Source organism: Vidua macroura, chromosome 1 (genome assembly GCF_024509145.1).
Source record: "Vidua macroura isolate BioBank_ID:100142 chromosome 1, ASM2450914v1, whole genome shotgun sequence".
NCBI lineage: Eukaryota > Metazoa > Chordata > Aves > Passeriformes > Viduidae > Vidua > Vidua macroura.
Genome location: NC_071571.1, coordinates 105,484,768 through 105,506,379, shown reverse-complemented (window position 1 = coordinate 105,506,379; position 21,612 = coordinate 105,484,768). Strand labels below are relative to the sequence as shown.

Below are 21,612 nucleotides of genomic sequence, written 5' to 3'. Positions count from 1 at the left end.
TTTGACTGCTGCTTGTCCTCTCTCCAGGCTGTCTTCATTCCTTTCCCTGTGTCACACGGGCTGTAAAGAGTGGAGGCTGTAGTACTTCAGGAGTCGGATGGCATTTAGCCAGTGCAGTCTCAGATCTGAGGGAACAGGTGGCCTCCAACTGAGTCCTGTTTTATTTTGAAGTATTTACCATGCAAAACCATGCAAGCTTATGTTCTATTTTAGGCAAATAATTTTGTATTTTTCCTCCTCTTTCATTATGCCAAAGGGCGACCACAGCAGCCGTTGCCACCGAGGCCACCCGTGCAGCCCCAGCCTGGCATACCCCTGCTGCCATCACGGCCCAGGATACAGCCCCCACGACAGAGGAGCCCCCTCCTCCCACCACAGCTGAGACCTCCTCCACGCCCAGCTCTGCCAGGGTCAGCAGTTGTGCCACTTCTGCCTGGAACAACCGGCATCATCGTGGAGACGGGGGAGGCAGGACCTCCCGGCACGGTCTTAATGTCTGGGAGAGGACGTCTTAGAAGTGCGGATGGCCAGGCTGGCCAAAGTACCATGCCCATTGCTGAAGGGTACGCTGGAGCACCAGGTGAGAGAGCCAAGCTGGCAGTGCATCGCTCCTCACTGAGTGCAATGGACGTGTCAGGTCTTGCTGGAGAGCTGGCACTGAGACCTGCTGTGCTTTACCAGCCCCCTTTTGGCCTTTTCGTGGACACCCACTGAGGCTGTTGCTGTTGGGAATGGGTTTACAGCAGAGGTGATTTGTGAATGGGCCTCTGCAGCCTCCAGCTGGCTGCAGAAGTAGGGGAAGCACATTCAGTGCCAGTTCTGCTGCCTTTCCAAGGATGCACAAAGCATGAGGTCAACAGAGATGATGTAAAATCCCTGGTAACTACAGCAGTCTTTGCCACTAGGGAAACTGATTTTTTTTTTCCTTTCCATAATGCTTGCAGTAGATTTAGTACATTGGAGTAATAACTTGGTTCTCTTTGCCATGACCACCCCAATTTAACAATAATTGAGCATTTCATACGAGACACTATTTAATAGCTGTTTTGGTAGGTTGCTTTTCAGTAACCAGGGATGCTTTTTAGTGATATTGCAGTAATATTTGGTCATAATGTACTCTGCTGTGTACTGAGTCACACATGCTACTTTTCCTTTGTAGGATATCCAAAGTCATCTCATTCTACCACAGATTCACAAGGTAAGGCAGTTGTTTCCTAGAAATTTTTCACATGGGTTCTTAACGTTTATTTCCGTCCCTGGAAGGTCAGGGCTGAGAGGAAAAAAAACGTGTTAATTTTTACTGTTTAAGTTTAGCATTGAGGAAAATCAGACTGATTTTTGCTAGACCTAAGCATTAAAACAAAATCTGTATCTTCTGAAAATATGGAGGTGGGGAGAGGAGTTAGGTTTTGAAAAATCATTTTAGGTTCTTGCTACTGATTTCACGGTGTGTTTTTTAAATACAGAGAGTTTGTATTTTCTAGCTAATGTCAGTATGCACCTTTCTGTTTGCCTTCTAAATGAGAAAATAAATAGATATTTATGATGATTTTATTATTTCTTTAATAAAACATGAATAAGGCTAAGACTAAGATCTTGAATAAGTGCTGGTATCTTAGTTAGTGCATGAGGTTGTTCTCCTATTGGGAGAGTTTCTGGCTGCATTGTAGTCACCAGGACTGGAGTTCCTGACTTCAGTAAAAGCAGAAGTGCTGCCAATGCAGCCACTGATTAAAATGATTCAAAATTCAGTTTTCTTGTTTTGCTGGGGTGCTTTTTTTTAATAATTGTTAATATCACTATTTATGAATTTGTGTGATGAACAGATATAAAATTTATGTGGGACATGCTGGTTGGCCTAGATAAATATGTTGATTGGGTGCTGCCAGCCCTGCAGCCTCATACTCAAGATATTATCAAACCCTGGGGAATGGTATACTTGATCAAAGTATTTCCACATCCTCTTCCAAAAAAGTTATTTAATTAAAATTTGTTTGAGGAAATATGGGCGATAGATGGAAGTAAAGCATTAGGGCTTTATGGAATTCAAAAACCTACTGCCCCAGGATTTAGTTTGATGGTCATAACAAAATCACAAATATACTTCATGAAGAATGGTCTGGGGGCTGACAAAAAAAGAATTGTTAAGAGTTCATGCTCTCATTGTGATATTTATACCTGCTAATTAAAATTATAGCCTTAAAACAATTTTTTTGCATTGTGGTGGTAAGAACAAGCAGCAATAGATGAGGTTTCTGGAAGAGGATAAGAAGCAAAGAAACTTTTGTTTATCTTGATGCCAGCAAAACCAATATAGGTGTCTAGATTTCTGTGATAAATGGATTTCCTGGGGGTTTTCTTCCCATTGCAATTTATAGATAGCAGTATTTTAATAAGTTTATGCTAAAACTGTGTGAAACAGTAGGTGGATGTTAGAAGTGTTGAAAGGCAGGGCAAGGCAGGAGTGCGCCCATCTGCTGCTTGGTGGAGCATGTTGGTGGAACAGCTACCACCCTGGGATCCAGAGGGAGGTGGGCTTGACCAAGGAGTTCATTTCCTGATCCATGCCACTGAATGCCTATCTAAATACAAGATATTCTTGCTGATCTGTCCTTAAAATTCTCACAGTGTGCCTTGCAGACCTCAATGGCAGATAGTCAGAAAACAGAGACATAAGTGTGGTACCAAAAGCTGTTCAGACTTTTGTGGAGTTGGAGCATTTACATCCACTGTCCCTAAGCAGGACTGGCTGGATTGATGGGCTGAGGACAACTGGATGAGGTTCAACGTGGCCAAGTACCAGGTCCTGCACTTTGGCCACAATAACCTGCTGCAGTCTGGGGGCAGAGTGGCTGGAAGGCTGCCCAGAGGAAAAGGACCTGAGGATGCTGGTCAACAGTGGCTGAACGTGAGGCAGCGTGTCCCCAGGGGGCCAAGAAGGCCATGGGCATCCTGGCCTCTATCACAAATAGTGTGGCCAGCAGGACCAGGGAAGTAATTCTTCCCCTGTATTTGGTATTGGGGAGGCCACACCTCAGGTGTCCAGTTCTGGGCCCCTCAATCCAGGAAGGACATTGAGGTGCTGCACTGTGTCCAGAGAAGGGCAGTGAAGATGGTGAAGAATCTTCAGCACAGGTCCTGTGAGGAACAGCTGAGGGGGCCGGGGGTGTTTAGCCTGGAGAAAAGGAGGCTCAGGGGTGACCTTATCGCTCTCTACAACCACCTGAAAGGAGGGTGTAACCAGCTGGGGTCGGCCTCTTCTCCCAAACAACAAGCGATAGGACAAGAGGACGTGGCATTAAGCTGCACCAGGAGAGGATTAGGCTGGATATGAAGAAGAGTTCTTCACAGAAGGGGTGATTAGACTTTGGAATGGACTGCCCAGGGAGGTGTTCAAGGAATGACAGGATGTGGCACTCAGGGCCATGGTTGACATGGTGGTGTTCAGTCATAGGCTGGACTCGATGATCTCAGAGGTCTTTTCCAGTCCAGTTGAGTCTGTGATTCTGATTGTCAGTGTCTGATGAAGAGAGAGCATTCTGGGACAGAATTCAGCAGTTAACAGTGCTGTGGAAATTAACAGCTGGGGAAGGGGAGATTTTTGGCTTATTGGAGGAGGAACTTACTGTGTAAATAAGGCATCAAGGAATCCTTACTGTCTCATTAGTTCTGGACAACCGTTTGTGATGTCTTTGGCAGTCTTCACCCAGTACATTTTGTAGTACTTAAATTCAAATATGAAAGATGACCAGACCTTGTACTATAATTCCTAATATAAGACGCTTGTACTATTAAAATGGCCTTCTGAGTACTCGCTTTCATTTCTGAATGTGTTTCTGAATAGTTTCTGTTACATAAAAGCACTGCTCAGGAAGAAGTTGAGGGCTCCAATGCTCCAATTCTGTCTCCTGGGACTAAAGTAGCCCACTTTCATGCTTTTCTTGAATGCTAAGGCATGATTTGCATATTTTCAGTACCAGGGCATTTCTTGATTTTTTTTTCCCCAGATTCTTTAGCTATGTATAAGGAACAGTAGGTAAGTGCTGGAGCAATATTCTCTTGCTGCAGTGTGAAAGGATGGAATTGTAAGAGCAAACAGATGTTACTAACAGACCCAGCAGGAAAGTATGTGTGTCTTTGTAACACACCGAGATATCATACACATCAGAATCACTGTGACTTAGCAGAGCAGCTTCATTGAGCACTGGCTCATGGAAATCACTGTGGTGCTGTGCTGCATGGCCAAACCATGGGCAGGAGGAATGTTTCTGAAAATGAGATATTAAGGCGAAATTGGAGAGTTTAAAAAAAAAAACACAGGCAGGGAAGTGATAAATTGCTTGTATTTTTGTCCCATTTGCTCTAACTGAAATTACACACTTTGCCCTCATTTAGATTTAGGAGTATTGACCATTTGTGAGAGGAAATCTGACAAATCCTCTTTACTCCTGCTGTATCCAAGGGAATCATAAGTGCCTACTGACAAATGAATTATGTACTTAGTCTTTCTTCTGTGTCAATTCTTAAAGAATCCTCATTCCTGTTGCTGAGCAGTTGTCTGCAGCACCTTCTCATTGTTATTTTTTTTTCTCCTTTCATCTTGATAGCAAATGCCTATGCTGTGTGCTGTTTTGTTTTGCTTAATGATCTTTTTTTTTCTTTTCTTTCCTTCTGGCCCTTGGGCTCTGTGGGAGGCATGAACTGTGCTTGGAACCAGGAACACAAATGGGTGGAAGTAGATGTAGCCTAACAAGGGCCACCCATGCATTTTCTGTGTTTTTTGACTCCCCAGAACACATTAGAGTAGTGTAGATTGCCAAGAACAGACTTACCTGCTCCTGCTTACCTGTGTGTATAATATCTCGAGTGAAACCTTCTTGAATGCATCTGAAGTCAAAAGAGCTTTTCCTCCCCCAAAAGGGGGAGTAAAACTGTGGTTGAAACTTTTGTAAAACATTTTGTCTGACTAGTAGTTTCTTCATCAGAGCTGTGCCTATGGTTCACAGCTTTAAAATGTTTTAATTTTTTTTTTCTGATGTTTATACTTCCACACTATTGACCGCTTAAGTGAAAGTAAGTGTCCAAGCTGGACCTTCCTTCAAGAAGCTGAACTTTGATCTTTGCATGAAGAAAAGTGTTTGTAAGAGGGGACATGTAGGAGAAGGTGGTGCAGCCCTCTGTAAAGTTTTGAAAAGGCACTGCTGAGGTGTTGGTAGGAATTGTGAAAACTTCAAGCCAGCACAACTCCATCTAGAAGGTGGGAAGAGGGGAGGAGAGCACAGACACACTGCATCTTTACTGTGTCTCCTTATATCACCCCCTGAACTGATCTACAGGATATTTAGACGGGTTTAAGATTTCTCCTTTGAATAGATACATATGGTGTGTTAAACTCAGCTGCAGATCTGAAGAAATTTCATCAGCTTAGCAACAAATAGTTACTTCTAATAACTATTCTAGCAATCAGTGAAGGAAAATCTTGAAGGAAGCTGTGAAGAGCCAGGGCAGGAGTCACTCCTTTATTCAGATGACACCAACCCAAACAGAACTGTTGCTGCTCCAAAGCTGGCAGTATTTCTGGGCAGGCAACACGTGGTTTGTTCCATTTTGCAGTGTTGCTGCAAGGGAAAGAAACCTTTTGAGTGAGCCAACAATTTAAGGTGTGTTTTCAGTTCATTTCAGTCTCAAGGTAAGCTGAGAGTAGCTTTCTCTGTAAGTAGCATTGTGTTAAGGTGGTGGAGCTTTACAGAAGCTGTTTAAGTAACTAGGCTTCCTGCAATTAATTTTGGTCCTTTCAAATAACCTCATCTTAGCTTGCAGGAGCACCTGCAGGCACACTGGCAGGTAGGACTAATGAAAAAGGCCTTCTGTCTATCTTCTGAGCCTGAGACAAAATGCTGAATAAGAAGATTTCCAAAGATATGTGAGGCAGCTGGTTACCAGCCCCTGAGGGAAATCAATGTAGTTATCTGCCAATTCTGAAGTTGCAGGCATGTCTTCCCCTTTGCCTTCTCCTCCCCACTCCCCCAGGCTGAGTTATTCAGAAAAACAGTGGATAGCAGAACATTTGTATATCCACATTTTAGATGAAGTAATGTGACTTTTTAAACTTCAATTTTTAAGAAATACCACCTGAATAAGATTGGATTTTAGGAAAAGTGTTTTTACCCAGAGGGTGGTCAGGCACTGCAATGGGCTCCCCAGGGAAGTGATCACAGCACCTGCCTGACAGAGTTCAAGAAGGGTTTGGACAATGCTCTCAGGCACAAGGTGTGATTGTTAGAGTATCCTTTGCAGGGCCAGGAGTTGGATTTAAATGGTCCTTGTGGATCTCTTTCAATTCAGGATTTGATGAATTTAGCATTTGTTGGTGATGGACATCTCTGATTGAGAGAGAGAGGGCAAGCATTAATTTTAAGGAAGGCAGAAGGAGCAGGGTGAAATAGCAGCTGTGGACAACTTTAGGGCATTTGTTGTTTAGCTACTTGCCCAGACAAAGCAGCAAGAATTGACTACTTCTAGCAATGGGTACTGCCTTAAGGGAAATGTTTAAAGGGAAGGTATTTGGAATGGGACTAATAAGTGGCTGAGCACTGAATACTTGATATTGTCAGTTTGTTAAAAGTAAAAATTTGTCTTAATTGTCCAAATTATATTTCATCAGTCTAACAGCAGTGCTAGTCTAGTAGCTAGATAGCCAGTATAACATACCTAAGTGTCTGTTTGATCTGCTGAGAAAAGAAGAAAAAATTGTAAAGTGAAAAATCCCCCAAAAGAGAAGTGCTGGAGAGAGACAAAAGGTTCTCTTTGCATTAATATGGAAATGTTATATATTCTTATAGCCATTTTCACTAGTCTTTGGCAGAGAAAGTGGGAGTTCTAAGCTGCGAACAGCTTCTCAATATGACAAGGAAAGCTGCCATGAGCTATAATCTTTAGCATTCCTATGGCTATTGTGATAGTGGTGAAGGGTGGACATGTTGAAAGGCTGCCTCTGTCCTGAAGAAGGTCTTGGGCAGAAGCATTGTTGAACTGAAGGGTGGTAGGATTTCCACTGCCAGCATTTACTAGCCATGTACTGTTTCCTTAGAAGGGAAAACAAAACCCAGAAGAAACCTGTGGCCAAGGTAGGAACTTTGGTGCTCAGTAAATTTTATGGTGAGATACCTGGGGCTTGGGCCAGCAGTACATATTCTGCTACTTTTGGATCATGCAATTGGCAGGATTAGTCCAAGTGGAGGATGTGCAGCAACAGACAGAGGATTATAAAGCATCGTAGGGAAAAGGCTGTGTTATCATCCTGATGTGACTCTGACTCATGTTGTTACCCATTTCAGGACCTGCCACTGCTGCTGTGCCCTCTCTGGTGTCATTTTCTGCTGGGCTCACACAGAAGCCTTTCTCCAGTGATGTTGGCGTAGTTCACTTCAACAAAGTGCTTGTGAATGACGGGGACTATTATAACCCCAATACAGGTAACAGCCAAGAAATGCACCCACAGACATGCTGGACAGGCTGGAGCATGGGTTACCAGCCTTCCATGTTACCTCAGGCCTTGCTGGTACATGGAACAAATCAAGTTAAATCCATCTAAACCAGACACATGGGGGTAAAAGCTTCCTGTGGGTGTGGACAGGCACACGCTTTCATGGCTGGTTTTCCATGACTGCCCAGTACTGCTGAGCCCAGGTAGCAGAGGTGAGGTTCCTTACTCATCCACAGAGAGGGGAGGAGAGGAGAGAGGAGAGTTCTCATATTGCCTCCCCAAGGTCCCTAACTGGGAGCTGCCTCCTTCTCAAGCACAGAGGGCTAGGTGTGCCTTCGCCTTCATGACCCCGATCAGTTGGTCACCTGCCCAGGCTGACCTTGTTGCCTGTACGAAGCAGTGGGTGACCCACGCGGCTTTATGTTTGTCACTGTGCTTAGGGCAGTCAGGTGTCCCCATTTTGAGTGGCTGTGGTCAGTCCAGGCTGTCTCTCTTCTGCAGGCATTTTCACATCGCCGTATGAAGGGCGCTACCTGATCACCGCCGTGCTGGCCCCGGAGAGGGATGAGTACGTGGAAGCGGTGCTGTCCGTCTCCAACGCGAGCGTGGCTCAGCTCCACACCGCCGGCTACAGAAGGGAACTGCTGGAGTATCACAAACCCTACTCGGGGAAACAGACCTGTGGTGGTCCTGGGACGTTCCACCTTGTTCTTCACCTCAAAGCAGGAGACGAAGTAAACGTTGTTGTAACGGGAGGCAAACTGGCCTACACAGACTCTGACGAAATGTACTCCACGTTTAGTGGAGTTCTCCTTTATCCTTCCATTTCTCATGTTTAGGTTTACCTTGAACAGGGGAGAAGGGTAAGATATTCAGAAGAAATTACGTGTAATAAAATTCAAAGCTTTAATATATTCAGTTTATATATTTGATTTCAGTGATGAGTTTATAGTCTATACAGAAACATTTTCCTTGTCCCTTGTTTCCAGAGGTAGCTACAAAAGACACGTTTCTGTAGCTAAATGAACTCCTGTACAAGCAGAACAGCTGTTTAAACAATAAGTATGTTCTCAATAGATACTTCTCCACTGTGCTCCTGCTATGCCCTAGTCAATTGCCTTTGCAATTTTTTCCCTAGTTTTTCAAATTGTCCCTAGTGTATCAAAGTTTACATCTTTGCTCAAGTTTACAGTTGTGGTCAGCTATTTTCATGTTTTCAGTAAAGCAGAGCCAAGTGAAATTGTAGTGGATATGGTTGATGACTTTTTATTCCTTGTATTATTTAGTAATGTTGGTCAACATAATCAGTTTGTTCAGTGCAATTGCAAATTGTGGTTGTGCAAAGCAAAATGATATTCATCTGTATCAGTTTTCTTTTTTGCCTTTAAGGACCAAACACAGTGCTGGTAGACAAGGTGAGTGTCTCAGTCAGGTGGAAGCAGCAGTATAGGGAGAAACTTGCCTCAGCTTTCCACTGGGAAGATGTGAATGCAAGGTGAAGTTGCTACTACTGAAGGATTTAGAACAGGTATTTTCTATTTATGGAGTAAAAAAGATGATTGGTTATTCATGACACTCTTGAGATTAAAGCTTGCTGCAGGAAATTAATAAAACAGGTCAGGAAAATCTTTCAGAAAAAAAATTTTGCTTAACTAGAAAAATGGTGATTTTGAAAAGTTTAAAAAAATTTACACGGTTTGGTTCTGGCAGTCTAGCAGTATTTGCATTAGAAGGGAAGTTTTTGCATTGTAGAAGACAAATCAGAGAAAAAAGAAAGGAAATTAGTGTTATTAGTCAATACTGTCAAATGCACAAACCACCCCTCTGCCAGAGTCATTGTGACAGCGTCCTGCATTGGTGCTTTTGAGTGAGGTTTGTTTTAACACCCAGCATATGTTTAGATGGATAAAGCAGCCTTCTTAGCTCAAACAGATGAACACATTTGAGGCAACAGTATTTTATTTTGCACACTATCCACTTCTCAGTGGAGGTAATAAACATGATGCTTTGGCTCTTAGGGGTTAGCATTTTGATCACTTCTGTGGCTGAAAAGAAATCCAGCCACATTTAACTGAGAACAGGACCGTATGTTCATTTTTCATGCGTACATATATTTATTACCTGTACATTCTTTATATCAACTGACCTTTTTAGTATCTGTTCATGCCACGTAGAGTTGTATTTATCATCCTGGTTTGTGTAGTGTCTTTTCCTTATTACAAATGCAGAACAGCTGTTTGTAGCCCCAGAACAAACAATTTTTTTAGGTGAGGGAAGAACTCCCTGTGCTGTAAAGCAGTACATTGTATTTAGCTGAAGCCTTTCCCATCTGAGGAGATCAGATGAAGACTTGTGATTTTGTTACTTCGTTTTGGAACAGATACTCCCTAATAACTAGGTTTCCAGGCAATGAGATGGGGCCTTCCCACAACAAACTGTCACATCCTGGAAGCTGAACTGCTTTAAGAAAAGCAGGAAAAAAAAATCTTTCTGTCCACAGAGGACCTGAGTCAGTCCTAGTGCAGCTAGGGTTGCACTGGGGCAGTTATGAGCACAGGAAGGAAACTGTGAGTGGAGTTTTAAAGCACCTGATTTAGGAAGATCTCTTGACACCTGATTTCCAGAAATGATGGTGTTAGAGATAAGCAGAAGCTGGGGCTGGCCGTGTTCATAGAAGGAAGTCTGTTTCTGTTTCTGACAGACCAGCTGGTAGTCTGTAGCCAAAGATGTACAGTGAACTTGCACTTCACAGCCTGATCAAAGGAGCTGCCGATGTCTCCTTTCCCTGCCTGTGTTTCTGGACCTGCACGCTTGTTCAAGAGGGGCTTAGCTTTCTTTTGTCCTTTCTGCCCCATGCCTTTCTAGGTCTCAGATGGTAGGGACAGACAGGAGGGGTTGTTTTCTCTGTTTTCAAAAGCCAAGCATATCATAAGCTTTTCTTTTTTATTTTATTTTAAAAACACAGTTTCTTGTTACGTACAAGCCAGGGAAGCACTTTCCTTTCAGGATATTTTTCACTCTCCTCAAGAAAGCTGTGTTCCCTAAGAAGCTGGCTCCAGACTATGTATGACTCAAGATTATTGTTGCCTGTTCTAAAAATGACTCATGGAAACAAACAAAATGAGCTGAGTGCTTAGGGAGACCTAGCTGGCAAACACAACCTTATTGTTCCAGCTCCCTCCAAGTGAGAAATTTTTAGGAATCAGCAGTGCGAGTTTAGTGCTAAGAGTTGCAAATCAATTATTTAATTATTATCAATCATTTAATTATTACCTAACTGCTCTGGGAGATTCCTAAATCCAACCCACAAATCTTCACAAGCCCAGTTCTGCTAATGGGACAGGGCCATCTTCTACCAGAAAGTTTCACTTTATACCCAAGATCTGCTGCTGCCTGTGCTAGGATGGTTTAAGCCCTCATAATGCAGCATAACTGATACTGGTACACTGCTATGGGGCATTCCCTAAACTGTGTCACAGCAGGACACAATCCCAGCACCTTATTTTGAGGACACCTTTAGAATTTTCAGGGACAGCTTCGCATTCATCTCTAGCTGTGTGGGTGGGTAAAGCTATGACCTTTTACAAGGAACCTCTAAGATTTCCAGCTTTGTTGAGGGAGATTTTACCCTTAATTTGCACTTCCTTGGTAATTGCTGTAATCAGGGTAGGTGGCTTGGTTCCTCCTAATGAGGGTATTTTCCTGGAGCTTTCAAGGTCAGATATTCACCCACCTGGGAAGACCGCTGGGATGTAGCCCATCCATAGGGAAAGGGAGAATGGAACCTGAGTTTGTCTCTGCTCCAGTCAGTGCTTGGATTAAATAATAATGCAAGAGCTGGAAGAGAATTGGGCACAAATGAATTCATAGGCCTGCTCCACACAGAGCAGCCCAGCTGCAAAGGAAGGAGCAAGAGCCCTCCTCCAGATTACCTGAGCTTGCATTGTAAATGACACAGCGTTTACATCTTTGGTGAGAATCAGCAGCAGCACACAGAAAGACCTGCACTGAAAGGAGCATTTCTCACTGTGGGTTTATGATTTGACTGCCACATCCAGGAGAATCCACAAGCTCAAATAGGAAGCATCTGTTAACTGAGAAAGCCTTTAAAAATAATCCAGTAGGTGGGAACTCTAAGACAGGACTGGTGCCTGTTTCACAGATCACAGTGCTACCTCTTAGACGTGCTTGGTAGGTAGTTTAGTAATGCAGTATATGAGAATTACAAGACTCTTAGACAATACAGTATCTGTTGGGCCAAGTGCTCTAATTTGACATCAAAAGAGGAAGAAACTCAGAAAGAAGAAACTCACCTTCTACCAGGTGAAGCTGTACAGGCAGATGTATGTCTGACAGTCCCTCAGCCAGGCACGAGGCCCTGTGGTTCCTCAGGGACTGCAAATAACCAAACCAGATGAGTCTCCAGGGCAGCATCACTTGTGAGACAGGTGAGTTCCCAGAGGCAGGGCTTTAGCAGCCAGAACATCTGAAGCCAAGCCAGCATGCTGACAGCTAGAGAGACTTGCCTCTGGCCAAACATGGCAAGTGTATCCTAAAACCCCAATGTGACATATAAATCAGTCATATCCCCAGGAAAGACTGCAGCAAAGCAGGAATGCCAATTTTCACTGCAAAAAGTGTAAAATAAATTCTACCTCATTATTTTAATTTGCTATTAAGACCTCTGGAGACAGTAAAGACATTTTTCTACTGTCCACTTTGAGAACACTCCATGCTATGAGGACTTTCTGTTGTATTCTATCACATTTCCTTTCAGTGTATACCAGGCTAGTTGCAGCAACTTTGTGCAGTGTCACTGAGACACCACTGAGGTGGTTTGGTGAAACCAACTGGCCCAACAAGAAAAATAAAAAATAGTCAAGCAAGCTGGAGGTGGAAAGCGTAAGAAAGCAACTTGAAACAACATGCCCATCACCACCCCATGCAGCTTTAAAATGTGCTGGGAATGCAAGGTAAAGAGCTCCAATCAGGAGATTCAAATCAGGATTGAACTCTTTCCTGAGAATACAGCATGCATTTGTTTGCTGATTAGCTAAGTCCTTGTATTAGAGCTCAGTAGTGGTTATGGGTCTCTTTCACTAAAACTAGAAATGCATTTACAGTCTCAGCTTGGAGATGAGCACTCCACTGAGACTTGCTCAGCAGGTACAGGTCGGCTGCTGGTTGCTTCTGGATAATGGCACAGAGTTCAAATCATCCAGCTACCAGGAACACCTGGAGGCAGTCTCCTGTCATCACAAGATACTTGTGCTCCAGCCAGCTTAACCTTTTTGCAATGTACCCTGCAGGCTTGGGATGCAGAACAGCAGCTCTGCCAATTTTTGTATATGGGAGACTTCAAACAACACCTTGTAACATGTTACTGCATAAGCAGGTTTTGGCATTTAATTCACTGTCTTGTGAAAAAAAAGGAATATTACTAACATTTTTCAGCAAAAAGAACAGTGCATTTCAAAGTATGCTTTAGGTGTGCATGTCTATACATATATTCATGCATATATAAAAGTAATCTCAAAGGGGGAAAGAAATATCCAGGAACATGAAGAAACTGTGTGACAAAACAACTGCAGATATGTCCAAATAAAGCCTACCTCTTGTGTAATGCCTTGATGCTCTTTTGCTTTCCAGGGAATACAGCAGCACTGTAAACCAAAATTTTTGCTCTCTTCTCTACTGCCTTTAGAACTGCAGTTTCTGGCTTCTCAGTCAAGCTTTCACATAGATTTGAGATGATTATTCAGTGTCAAGCACTCTTACATAGGCCTTGTAGTACACAGAAATTCTGCCAACACCGCTCTTGTCCATCTTAGTTGTTCAGTCGCTGCCCTGATTCCTGGCAAAGATGGTATTTCAGTTGCAAGGGACCTACAACAATCACCTACTTCAAGTGCCTGACCAATTCAGGGCTGGACAAAAGCTAAAGCATGTTGGTCAAAGGCATTGTCCTTTGCCTTTAATGCCTCTTAAACACTGACAGGCTTGGGGATCCTGAGATGGCTCCTCCACTCCCCCAGTATGGCAGGGGCAGAGCCCACAGGAGCAGGATCTGGCACCTGCAGTGCTGAGCCTGCCTCACAAGCAGATGGAACAAGGGCTGTCCATGCCTGGGAGTGCTGAGCAGCTGCACAGACCACTCCTGGGCTGCATTCCCTTCCATCCATCCTGCTGGCATGGGGTATGTTTCCCAGAGACTGAGAGTGTGGGCAGCCAGTCATTCCCTGGCAGGACACCCTTCTGTGTGGTGTATCAAAGGAGCTTGAAGTTCAAGAGCATGGGGAATCCAGGGTGGCTTCCAGGGAAAAGGAAGTGTCGAATGCCATGTGAGGAATGCACTTGGCTGCCTTACACACAAGAGATTCCATAAACACTGTAGTTTTGGGATCTTTGGGAGTTATTACTTGTTTGGACTTTTTTGTTTGTTTATTCATTTTTACCAATCACTTTGCATTTGTCCTGGTTCTGGCTTGCACAGAGCAGTGTTTTGCAGCAGTGGTGAGCAACTGGATATGAATTGTACACTCTGCTGTTCCTATCACTGTTGTTACTGTTCCTTATTTCACTGCTGTTTCTAGTAAATTGTTCTTATCTCAACCTGTGATCTTTAGCTCTGTGTGCCTTCAGCTGTCATTTCCAGCCCTCCATAGGGGAAGGGAGGGAGCTGGAGGAAGGGTGAGAAAGCTCAGTGGTCTGGGGTATTTCAGCAGGAATACCATTCCTAAACCACGACAACATTGCAGAGCAGAGCTGCCCAGCGCTCCTATCCATCTAGATCTCTCTGCAAGGCCTTGTCCCTCAAGAGTGAACAGCATCTCCCACTTTGGCATTGTCAGCAAACTTGCAAAGGGTGCATTCGGCTCCCGCATCCAGACCACTGACAAATCCATCGAACAGAACTGGCCCTAGAATTGAGACTTGAGGAACACCACCCACCACCAGCCGGAATTTCACTGCTGGTGAAATTCTTCCCTTTCACCACAACCCTTTGAGCCCTGCCCTTCAGCCAGTTCTAGACTGAGCAGCTCACGCTGTTGCTTGTGAGCACCAGAGCATGTACACAGGAAGCATCATCAGAGGTGGGGAATGCAAGTTTAGAGACCAGTAAGGCAGGAAGATGAATTATAAAGAGAGGGCAGGGAAAGGTTGGATAAAAGACATGACCAGGAAGAACATGAGGTGTACCAGTGCTCAAGTGGGACAGAAACACCAGCAGGGATTAATTTAAGACAAGGGAAAGGAGGAAAAGCAGCAAGGGACTGCTTAGGAAACACATTGCACAGGAGTGGCCACCTCTGCCAGGCAGAAGACCCTGACAAACCCTTCCAGTGCCCAACAGTGAAACCTCTGTACACAAAGAGCACAGGGGACATTTGCCCAGAAAACCCTGACGAGCTGCCTCTGTGCTCAGCTCACCACTGGCACGAGAGCTCAGCTGGCAACAAGAGGGAGCATACTCATACTTCCCACCACAACGGTGCAGGGCTGCAGGCCCTCAGTGCACCAACTGCATGACATAACTCCAGGCAAACTGTTCTGCACAGATGAAGTGCCTGTTCCTGGAAACAGTGACCCTAGTCTTTACACATTGAAGCCAGCTGCTCCAAGACAGAAAAATCCATCCACCAAGAACAAGACCACCCTAGTAGGAGTGCATTACAATAAGATGGACACAAAAGAAACAATGCCAGCTCAGAAAAGTTTTTCAACAGATCCAAACATTTGGCATACATAGGACACACCACCCTTCTGTTGCTTGCACTGGCAGAGTCACTCACTGCAGCACCAAGGATGCAGGGGGAGCCAGGTGTGAAAGATGGGCAGTGAGCAGACTGTGGTGGGAGGAATGAGTGCAGTGTGTCACCTGAGTCGTGAGGGAAACTTGGTAGGAACACAGGAGGTGGTAAAACAGCAGTAACACCAATGACACCAGAGAAGGACCAAAAGGCACAGCATCACTGACCTTTTCATGCAGATCCATCGTAATGTGACTGAACAGTCAGGTTTTCTATGTAGGCTGCTAGTTGATTGCATTTACCAAGAGCAGCAAAAGCAACCAGGAAAATCAATTTCTACTGAAAGCTTGAGGCCCCTTTTCCAAGACGGCCTCACAATATTTGCTTCAAACCCTTTAACAACTGCTGTGGAAGACAATACTCTTTGCCTTGAAAGGGAAAAGTTTGATGGCAACAGGATAAAATTCCAAATTAGGGCAGATTTACAAAAGCTCAAACTGCAGTTATAATGTTTTCTTCAAGGCAGCTTGTACATTCCCAAGTCATGCCTCTGTTACCTGATATTTTATGTTACCAAGTGCATGTTTGCTTTTCATTATAGTTGTAACCCAGTATTAGTACTGGCACAGAAGTTAAGCTTGATGACAGCAATTTTGTATCAGCTGTATAAATACTCTGAAAAAAAGTAAATCAAGCCCGAAAAAAAAGCAAATGTACTGTATCCTGAAAAGACCAACTTGAATTCTTTGTTAAACGTAAATACAATTTTAAAAGCCCCGTGTTTAGTCATTCAGCAGTACAATAAAGAATTACCAAATACAAAGTAAAGAGAAATTTCACTTTAAGTCTGTTTTTATTGTGATAACATTGTTCCAAACACCAATAAACATTGCACTGAAGTGTGGGTTGTTGTACCCAAGACAATCCAGTCTTAACAAAAACCACTGTATTGGTATGATCACAGATTTGACATTTTAAACACACTACCTTATTAGTGATTGGGTTGCTTAACAATCAAGTATTCCACATCTTCAAGATAAAAATGAAACAAATGACTGAAGAGAGTTTTCCCACCCTCAAAATAAACCAACATTTTAACTTTCATCTGGAAGTAATTAACACTGTAAAAAAGTCCCAAACAATTCCTTTCTATTTAGCAGATTTTAACTCTGGAAATTAAAATTTCTTCAGGCAAAAGTGACACTTTAAAGGCATCTCAAATTCTCCATCTTATCTGTGATGTTTCACAAGGAATTTGCATTACAGTCATTTAAACAACTCATTCATATGACAGCTTTTCCTAAAAGACTTGCATGAAATATTAACAAGAAATCTCATCTCTTTCGCGTTTACCATAAACGGATTCAGAATTTGCTTCAGAAGTCCCATAATGGAGTTGACAAAAGTGTTAAAACTTTTCCAGTTGAAAAGAAAGGGTTTTGGAAGGCATATACTGATGACAGAAAGTTAAGAAGACATGAGCCAGGATTGCACATGCACTTGTATACTGTTGGGAATGAAAGCCCAATCTTTTGAAGTACAAACATGCTCGGTACAGTAAATAAATAAAAACCAATTAAATCCAGAAACACATACCCTTTAAACTGCTGATCTTTAAATCATTATAGAAACAGGTAATGTCCAAGTCACTAACAAGTTTTGAATTGCAATGTTCCTTATTTACTCCCAGACAGGTGTCATTGACTCAGCCTTTGAGGGGTTCCAACGCTAAGAGGATCTGCATCTTCAACAACACAGTCTTAACAGGGGTGTGCGTGTGCCCACAGCCAGGCACACTTAGAAGTTCCTCTTTCACAGAAAGAATGATGTAGCTTGCGCTAATTTTACATCAGTATAGCACAACTTGTTCTCAAACATTAGTTCCAGGCCACTTCTCTCCACTAAGGACAGGCTAATGCATAATTCTTATTTACCCCCCTCCACATTAATATTGCGGCACAAGCCCACAGCTTGATAGCAACGATGTCTGCTCTAGAGTCAGTAAAGTGCCCAGCAGCCCCAAGAACACAGGTACACAACGACAGGCTCCATATTCTGCCCTAAATGGGGTTAACAAACAATCTGAAAAGCTTCAAACACAAGCCAGAGTTAGAAAAACCAAACCCCCTGCCCTACTCGTATCAGAAAGACTCAACAACATTTACATTTTATCAAAAAACAAATATCAAACTGTAGCTGTTACAGAGAAAAATCTATTTTTTTAATTAAGCAACCTTTTGGACACTCCTACAATGCAAAGTGACAAGCTAGCAGAATGAGAAGCTCTCAACAAAACTCACACAACCCCCATTTTCATACCAGCTGAAAGTATATGTATTTGGAGATATACCTGATACTATTTTTCCACACTTCTCATTTACTCAAGTCCCCCCCTCCCTTGAAATCCACAGCTTATATTTATGACAGTCTGAAAAGTTGAAGGGAATTGAAAAAAAAAAAAAGTGAAAAAATAATATTAACCAAAAAAGACACAGCCAAACCATGGTAACAATGTGTCCCATTTGGGAACTCATCATGGTTTCATGAAGTGCTTTTATTTTTAGAAAAGCTGTGTAATACCAGGGCTACCAAGAGTAACCTTAAGCATCGCAAAGGAAATTCTGACATCCACAAAAAGACTGTTTTAGGAAAGGCTGCTTCACTCCCCTTATGCAAAATAGAATCTTTAGATAGAATATTTAATCTTGTAATTAAAATATTTTATTATGTTGGATTCTTACTTATTCATTTTAAAGTATTTAAGTGACTTAAAAGCTCAAATCACATTGATATTCAAAGCACTTGGTGATCATGAAAATTTTAGTTTCTAATGAGATCTATGCGATAAAAGGTAAAAAAAGGGGAAAACATACATGGAATGATGTTTGCAAGCTTCTGACATTGAAAAAAAATACAAGAAAAAAACCAGTAAAATATCCTTTGAGTTGAATCCTGTGAAAGAATTCAACTCTTTACTTAAAGACTGAGTAGATTGGTGACCAAGAACCACAGAAGTTATTGTGCTCACAGTACAAAAATGAGGATGGCTTTCAATTTACTGACATGCACGACACATCGTGACAGGTAAGTTTTTTTTATCCCACTCTCTTTCTCCTGCTCTGAAAGAGATTCCAGGTTGATTTTGCTTGCCTCCACTCTTTATCCAGTGTTTTATAAATATAGGAATACACTAGAATTTTATAATGGGGGGGAAAAGTAATTTCATTTATACAGTGATTTAAAAATGCTTCCCCCCAAGCAGCTCACCAATTGTCCAGAGTTAGCTGATGTTACATCAGAACTGAGGGTTAAGACAGCCTGACAATGGAGAAAAAATACTCCTGGAGGGGTGTAAAATTCTCTAAATGTATGCTTTTGCAGGTAGTAAAACTGAGTGATCTGGTGTTTAAATGATGTTTAAATTACTGTAGTCCTTAAGCCCTTTGGGCTGGTGGAATGATATATTCTCACCATAGTTTTGTCCAAAAGAAATGCACTAATTCAACTTAAAAAGCAGCCACCTTTGCCTTCAAGTACTTTTGGAGAAAGAACAATTAGCTGCTTTTATAGCTGATAAACACCAGAAGTGGAATGTAATTTGTTCATAGGCTCTGACTGGAACCTGAGGAATGACCAGCATGATGTTTCTACGCTGCAGCATTTAACCATTCTCACAGCTGGAACCTCACTACTGAGTTGCATTTTCTTCCAGCTACTGAAAACCTGCAATACAGAACTCTGGAAAAAGACCTGCAGTAGACAATTAAAAAATTAAATACATAATTTTTTTTTAGTATTGCAATTCCCTGAATATAATCTATACATACATTTTACTGGCCTACACAGCATACACACACATATGCATTATCTCTTTGCTGAAAAAGGAAATAAAAATGCCAGTTCCCCAACTCTTACAGAAATGTTCCAAGATTTTTCTTGATGAAAATTTAACATGACACAGCATAGCCTGAAAACAACAAAAGCCATACAAGTGTCTGAAGACAACTTTCATTTTAACAAGCTCACGAAATAGTTTAAACATTGTGTGTAAAAAAAAAAAGTATTAAGCAGAGTTAGTTTGAGCGTGATTTGTACAAGCCCAGTCTTGTACATGTAACAAAAGGCATATTTACATTTAAAGAGGAATTTTATGTCTTCAGAATCTGCCAGGCTAGTAAGGTCTGTACATTTTCTGTATTCTAGTTGAGGAAGAACACAGTGGTCTTAGGCTCTGGCTCCTTTCAAAAATGGCCTAAATGCCCATCTGAACATTAAACCACATTTTTCTTTAATAGGTCTGACATTCCATTTGGCAGTTTCCATACGCTTTTTGGCTTCATTTTAGAAAATATACTTAAGACAACTTAAAAAGGATAATCTATGTTTACAATAAAGTCTGTATTAATGAAAATGCAAAGTTGTATTTTACCTCAGCATTTGGCTGCCCTGAAGCACTTGGGTACCATGACCATCAATGACAGGCCAATCTCAAGTGCCTTAGAACAGGTATATAATAACAAGCAATAAACAAACAAACAAAAATCTACACACCCTCCCACAAAAAATAGACAGTAGCTTTGCATTTTCTTTGTTTTAAACCAGTGAAATTAAAGTGATTTCTTTAGTAAGACTTACGGTACCAATATATAAATTAGCATCCTCATTAAGAAAGTCCTTCACATTTAAACTGAAGTTGAGTAGCTCAATATGAAATTCCACCTCTGGTGAGAAGTACTCTTCAGGCCAGGTCATCCATATTAAGGTCAGGGAGAGGCTCTCTCCAGTAGCAAAAAGAGCTGAATTCTGGGCACGGAAATGCAGAACTCTGTTCTTTATTAATCAATGGGAACACATATTCCACAAGCTCACTTAGTCTGTAATACCTGTATTAAAGGAGAAGAAAGACCATTATTTAATAGTCTAGTTACTGTTCAGCTGTAGCCAAAAGCAGCTTTAGAAGTCCAGACCAGAAAGTTCTAGTCAATTAAGGCCCTAATACCACAAAAAGTATTGTCAACTCTATTTTTCCAATTTTTATTTTGAAAAGTTTCATTCAAGTATTGAAAGCTGTAAGTCCTCGGCAAATAAGGTCCTGCACATGTCACAGGTAAAAGGAAATCACAGTCACAAATGCAATTATTTTATAATCCCATTTCTAAACACTTTCTTTAGCTGAAATAACAAAAATGGTCTTACGAAGATTTGTTTCCCTTAGTCTGTTCTTGGATCAGTTCACCCTTTGGATTCACAGTAAATATTCTGCAGTCTGGAACTCCCACTTGCATGTAGGCATATACATCCTGCAAAAGCACCAATACAAGTACATGCTTCAATATTTCCTTATTGAATGTGATAACAAACAATTTATTAAAGGAATGAGAAAAGCTGATCCAAAAAGGCTACAGTGAAACTGCCCCTTAAAAAAAAGTCCCCGAACAACAGTGAAAAAACTCCACCCCCAAAACATACACACACACTATAAAAAACATTCCCCCTGCCCCCAAACACTTAATTCCTGTGCCCAAGCCTAGGACCACAAACATACACAAAGTCTAGACCACACAACACCACTCCCTGTGACAATACTCTTCTTACAATAACCCTCTTTCTCTCACTTAATTACAGAAACACTGAGCTGCAGAGAAAATACAGGAACCATACAACCGGAAAAGGAATTCAAGACTGTAAAGCACTGAATTAATGCCCTTAGGTCACAAAGCAGTCAAAAATACTTTAAAAGAATTCAGAGAGGTGGCACATATTCAATAAACTGAGAATACTAATGCATCTTTGCAACCTTTCTCATATAAGCAGTTTTAGCAACTTTTATTTAAGGTATCTGCATGTGGCTTTTCCCAATCAAACCCAAAAAAGCAGCAGTGTCCCATTTCCATATTCAAATTTTCATAAACACAAAAAGAAAAGCCTGTTTATTTTGCTTCTCAAGTACATGCATTTTAACCATTCAGTTAGAAAGAGGCACTTACATTTGGCCTGTTTCCAAAAGCAGCATAGAAAGGCTGTTTACTGGGAGCAAATAAATTCTTGATATCATTCAAACATTCGATTTTGAACTTTTCAGGCTTCTTTTCTATGACTTCCCTAAAATAAAATTTCAACAGTCAAATTCTAAATCATGATTTGATAGAAGGTATCCTCTGTTCCCCATTTATCTGGTATTTATAGTCTCATTGCTTCCTGTTGCTAGCACTGGTAATTATATAGACAGTGCTAAGTAGCTCTCCAAGAACAATACAAGAAACAATCAAACATTCCCTCTTTTCCAACACCTACAGTAAAAAAAAAAACAGGTGAATACTGTGCATAGGCTAAGTATAAACGGAAATGGAACTCCCAGCTGTGAATGCAGCTGTG

At 41.9% G+C, this 21,612-nt stretch overlaps 2 protein-coding genes across 4 annotated transcripts in view; one reads left to right on the top strand and one right to left on the bottom strand.

Moving 5' to 3' along the window:
- Positions 1-14,098, top strand: part of EMILIN2 (elastin microfibril interfacer 2) — a 37,146-nt gene extending 23,048 nt beyond the window's left edge. Inside the window, exons 5-8 of the mRNA XM_053993460.1 lie at positions 257-580; positions 1,160-1,198; positions 7,338-7,475; positions 7,988-14,098. Coding sequence (XP_053849435.1) covers positions 257-580; positions 1,160-1,198; positions 7,338-7,475; positions 7,988-8,325 — 839 coding nt within the window. The 3' untranslated portion in view covers positions 8,326-14,098. The remainder of the gene's footprint in view (positions 1-256; positions 581-1,159; positions 1,199-7,337; positions 7,476-7,987) is intronic.
- Positions 14,099-16,071: 1,973 nt separating this feature from the next.
- Positions 16,072-21,612, bottom strand: part of LPIN2 (lipin 2) — a 43,533-nt gene continuing 37,992 nt past the window's right edge. For all 3 annotated transcript variants that reach the window (XM_053993491.1, XM_053993472.1, XM_053993482.1), the window contains exons 18-20: positions 21,225-21,339; positions 20,434-20,537; positions 16,072-20,120 (exon numbers count right to left, since the gene is read on the bottom strand). In XM_053993491.1, the coding sequence (XP_053849466.1) occupies positions 19,976-20,120; positions 20,434-20,537; positions 21,225-21,339 (364 nt within the window). In that variant the 3' untranslated portion in view covers positions 16,072-19,975. The remainder of the gene's footprint in view (positions 20,121-20,433; positions 20,538-21,224; positions 21,340-21,612) is intronic.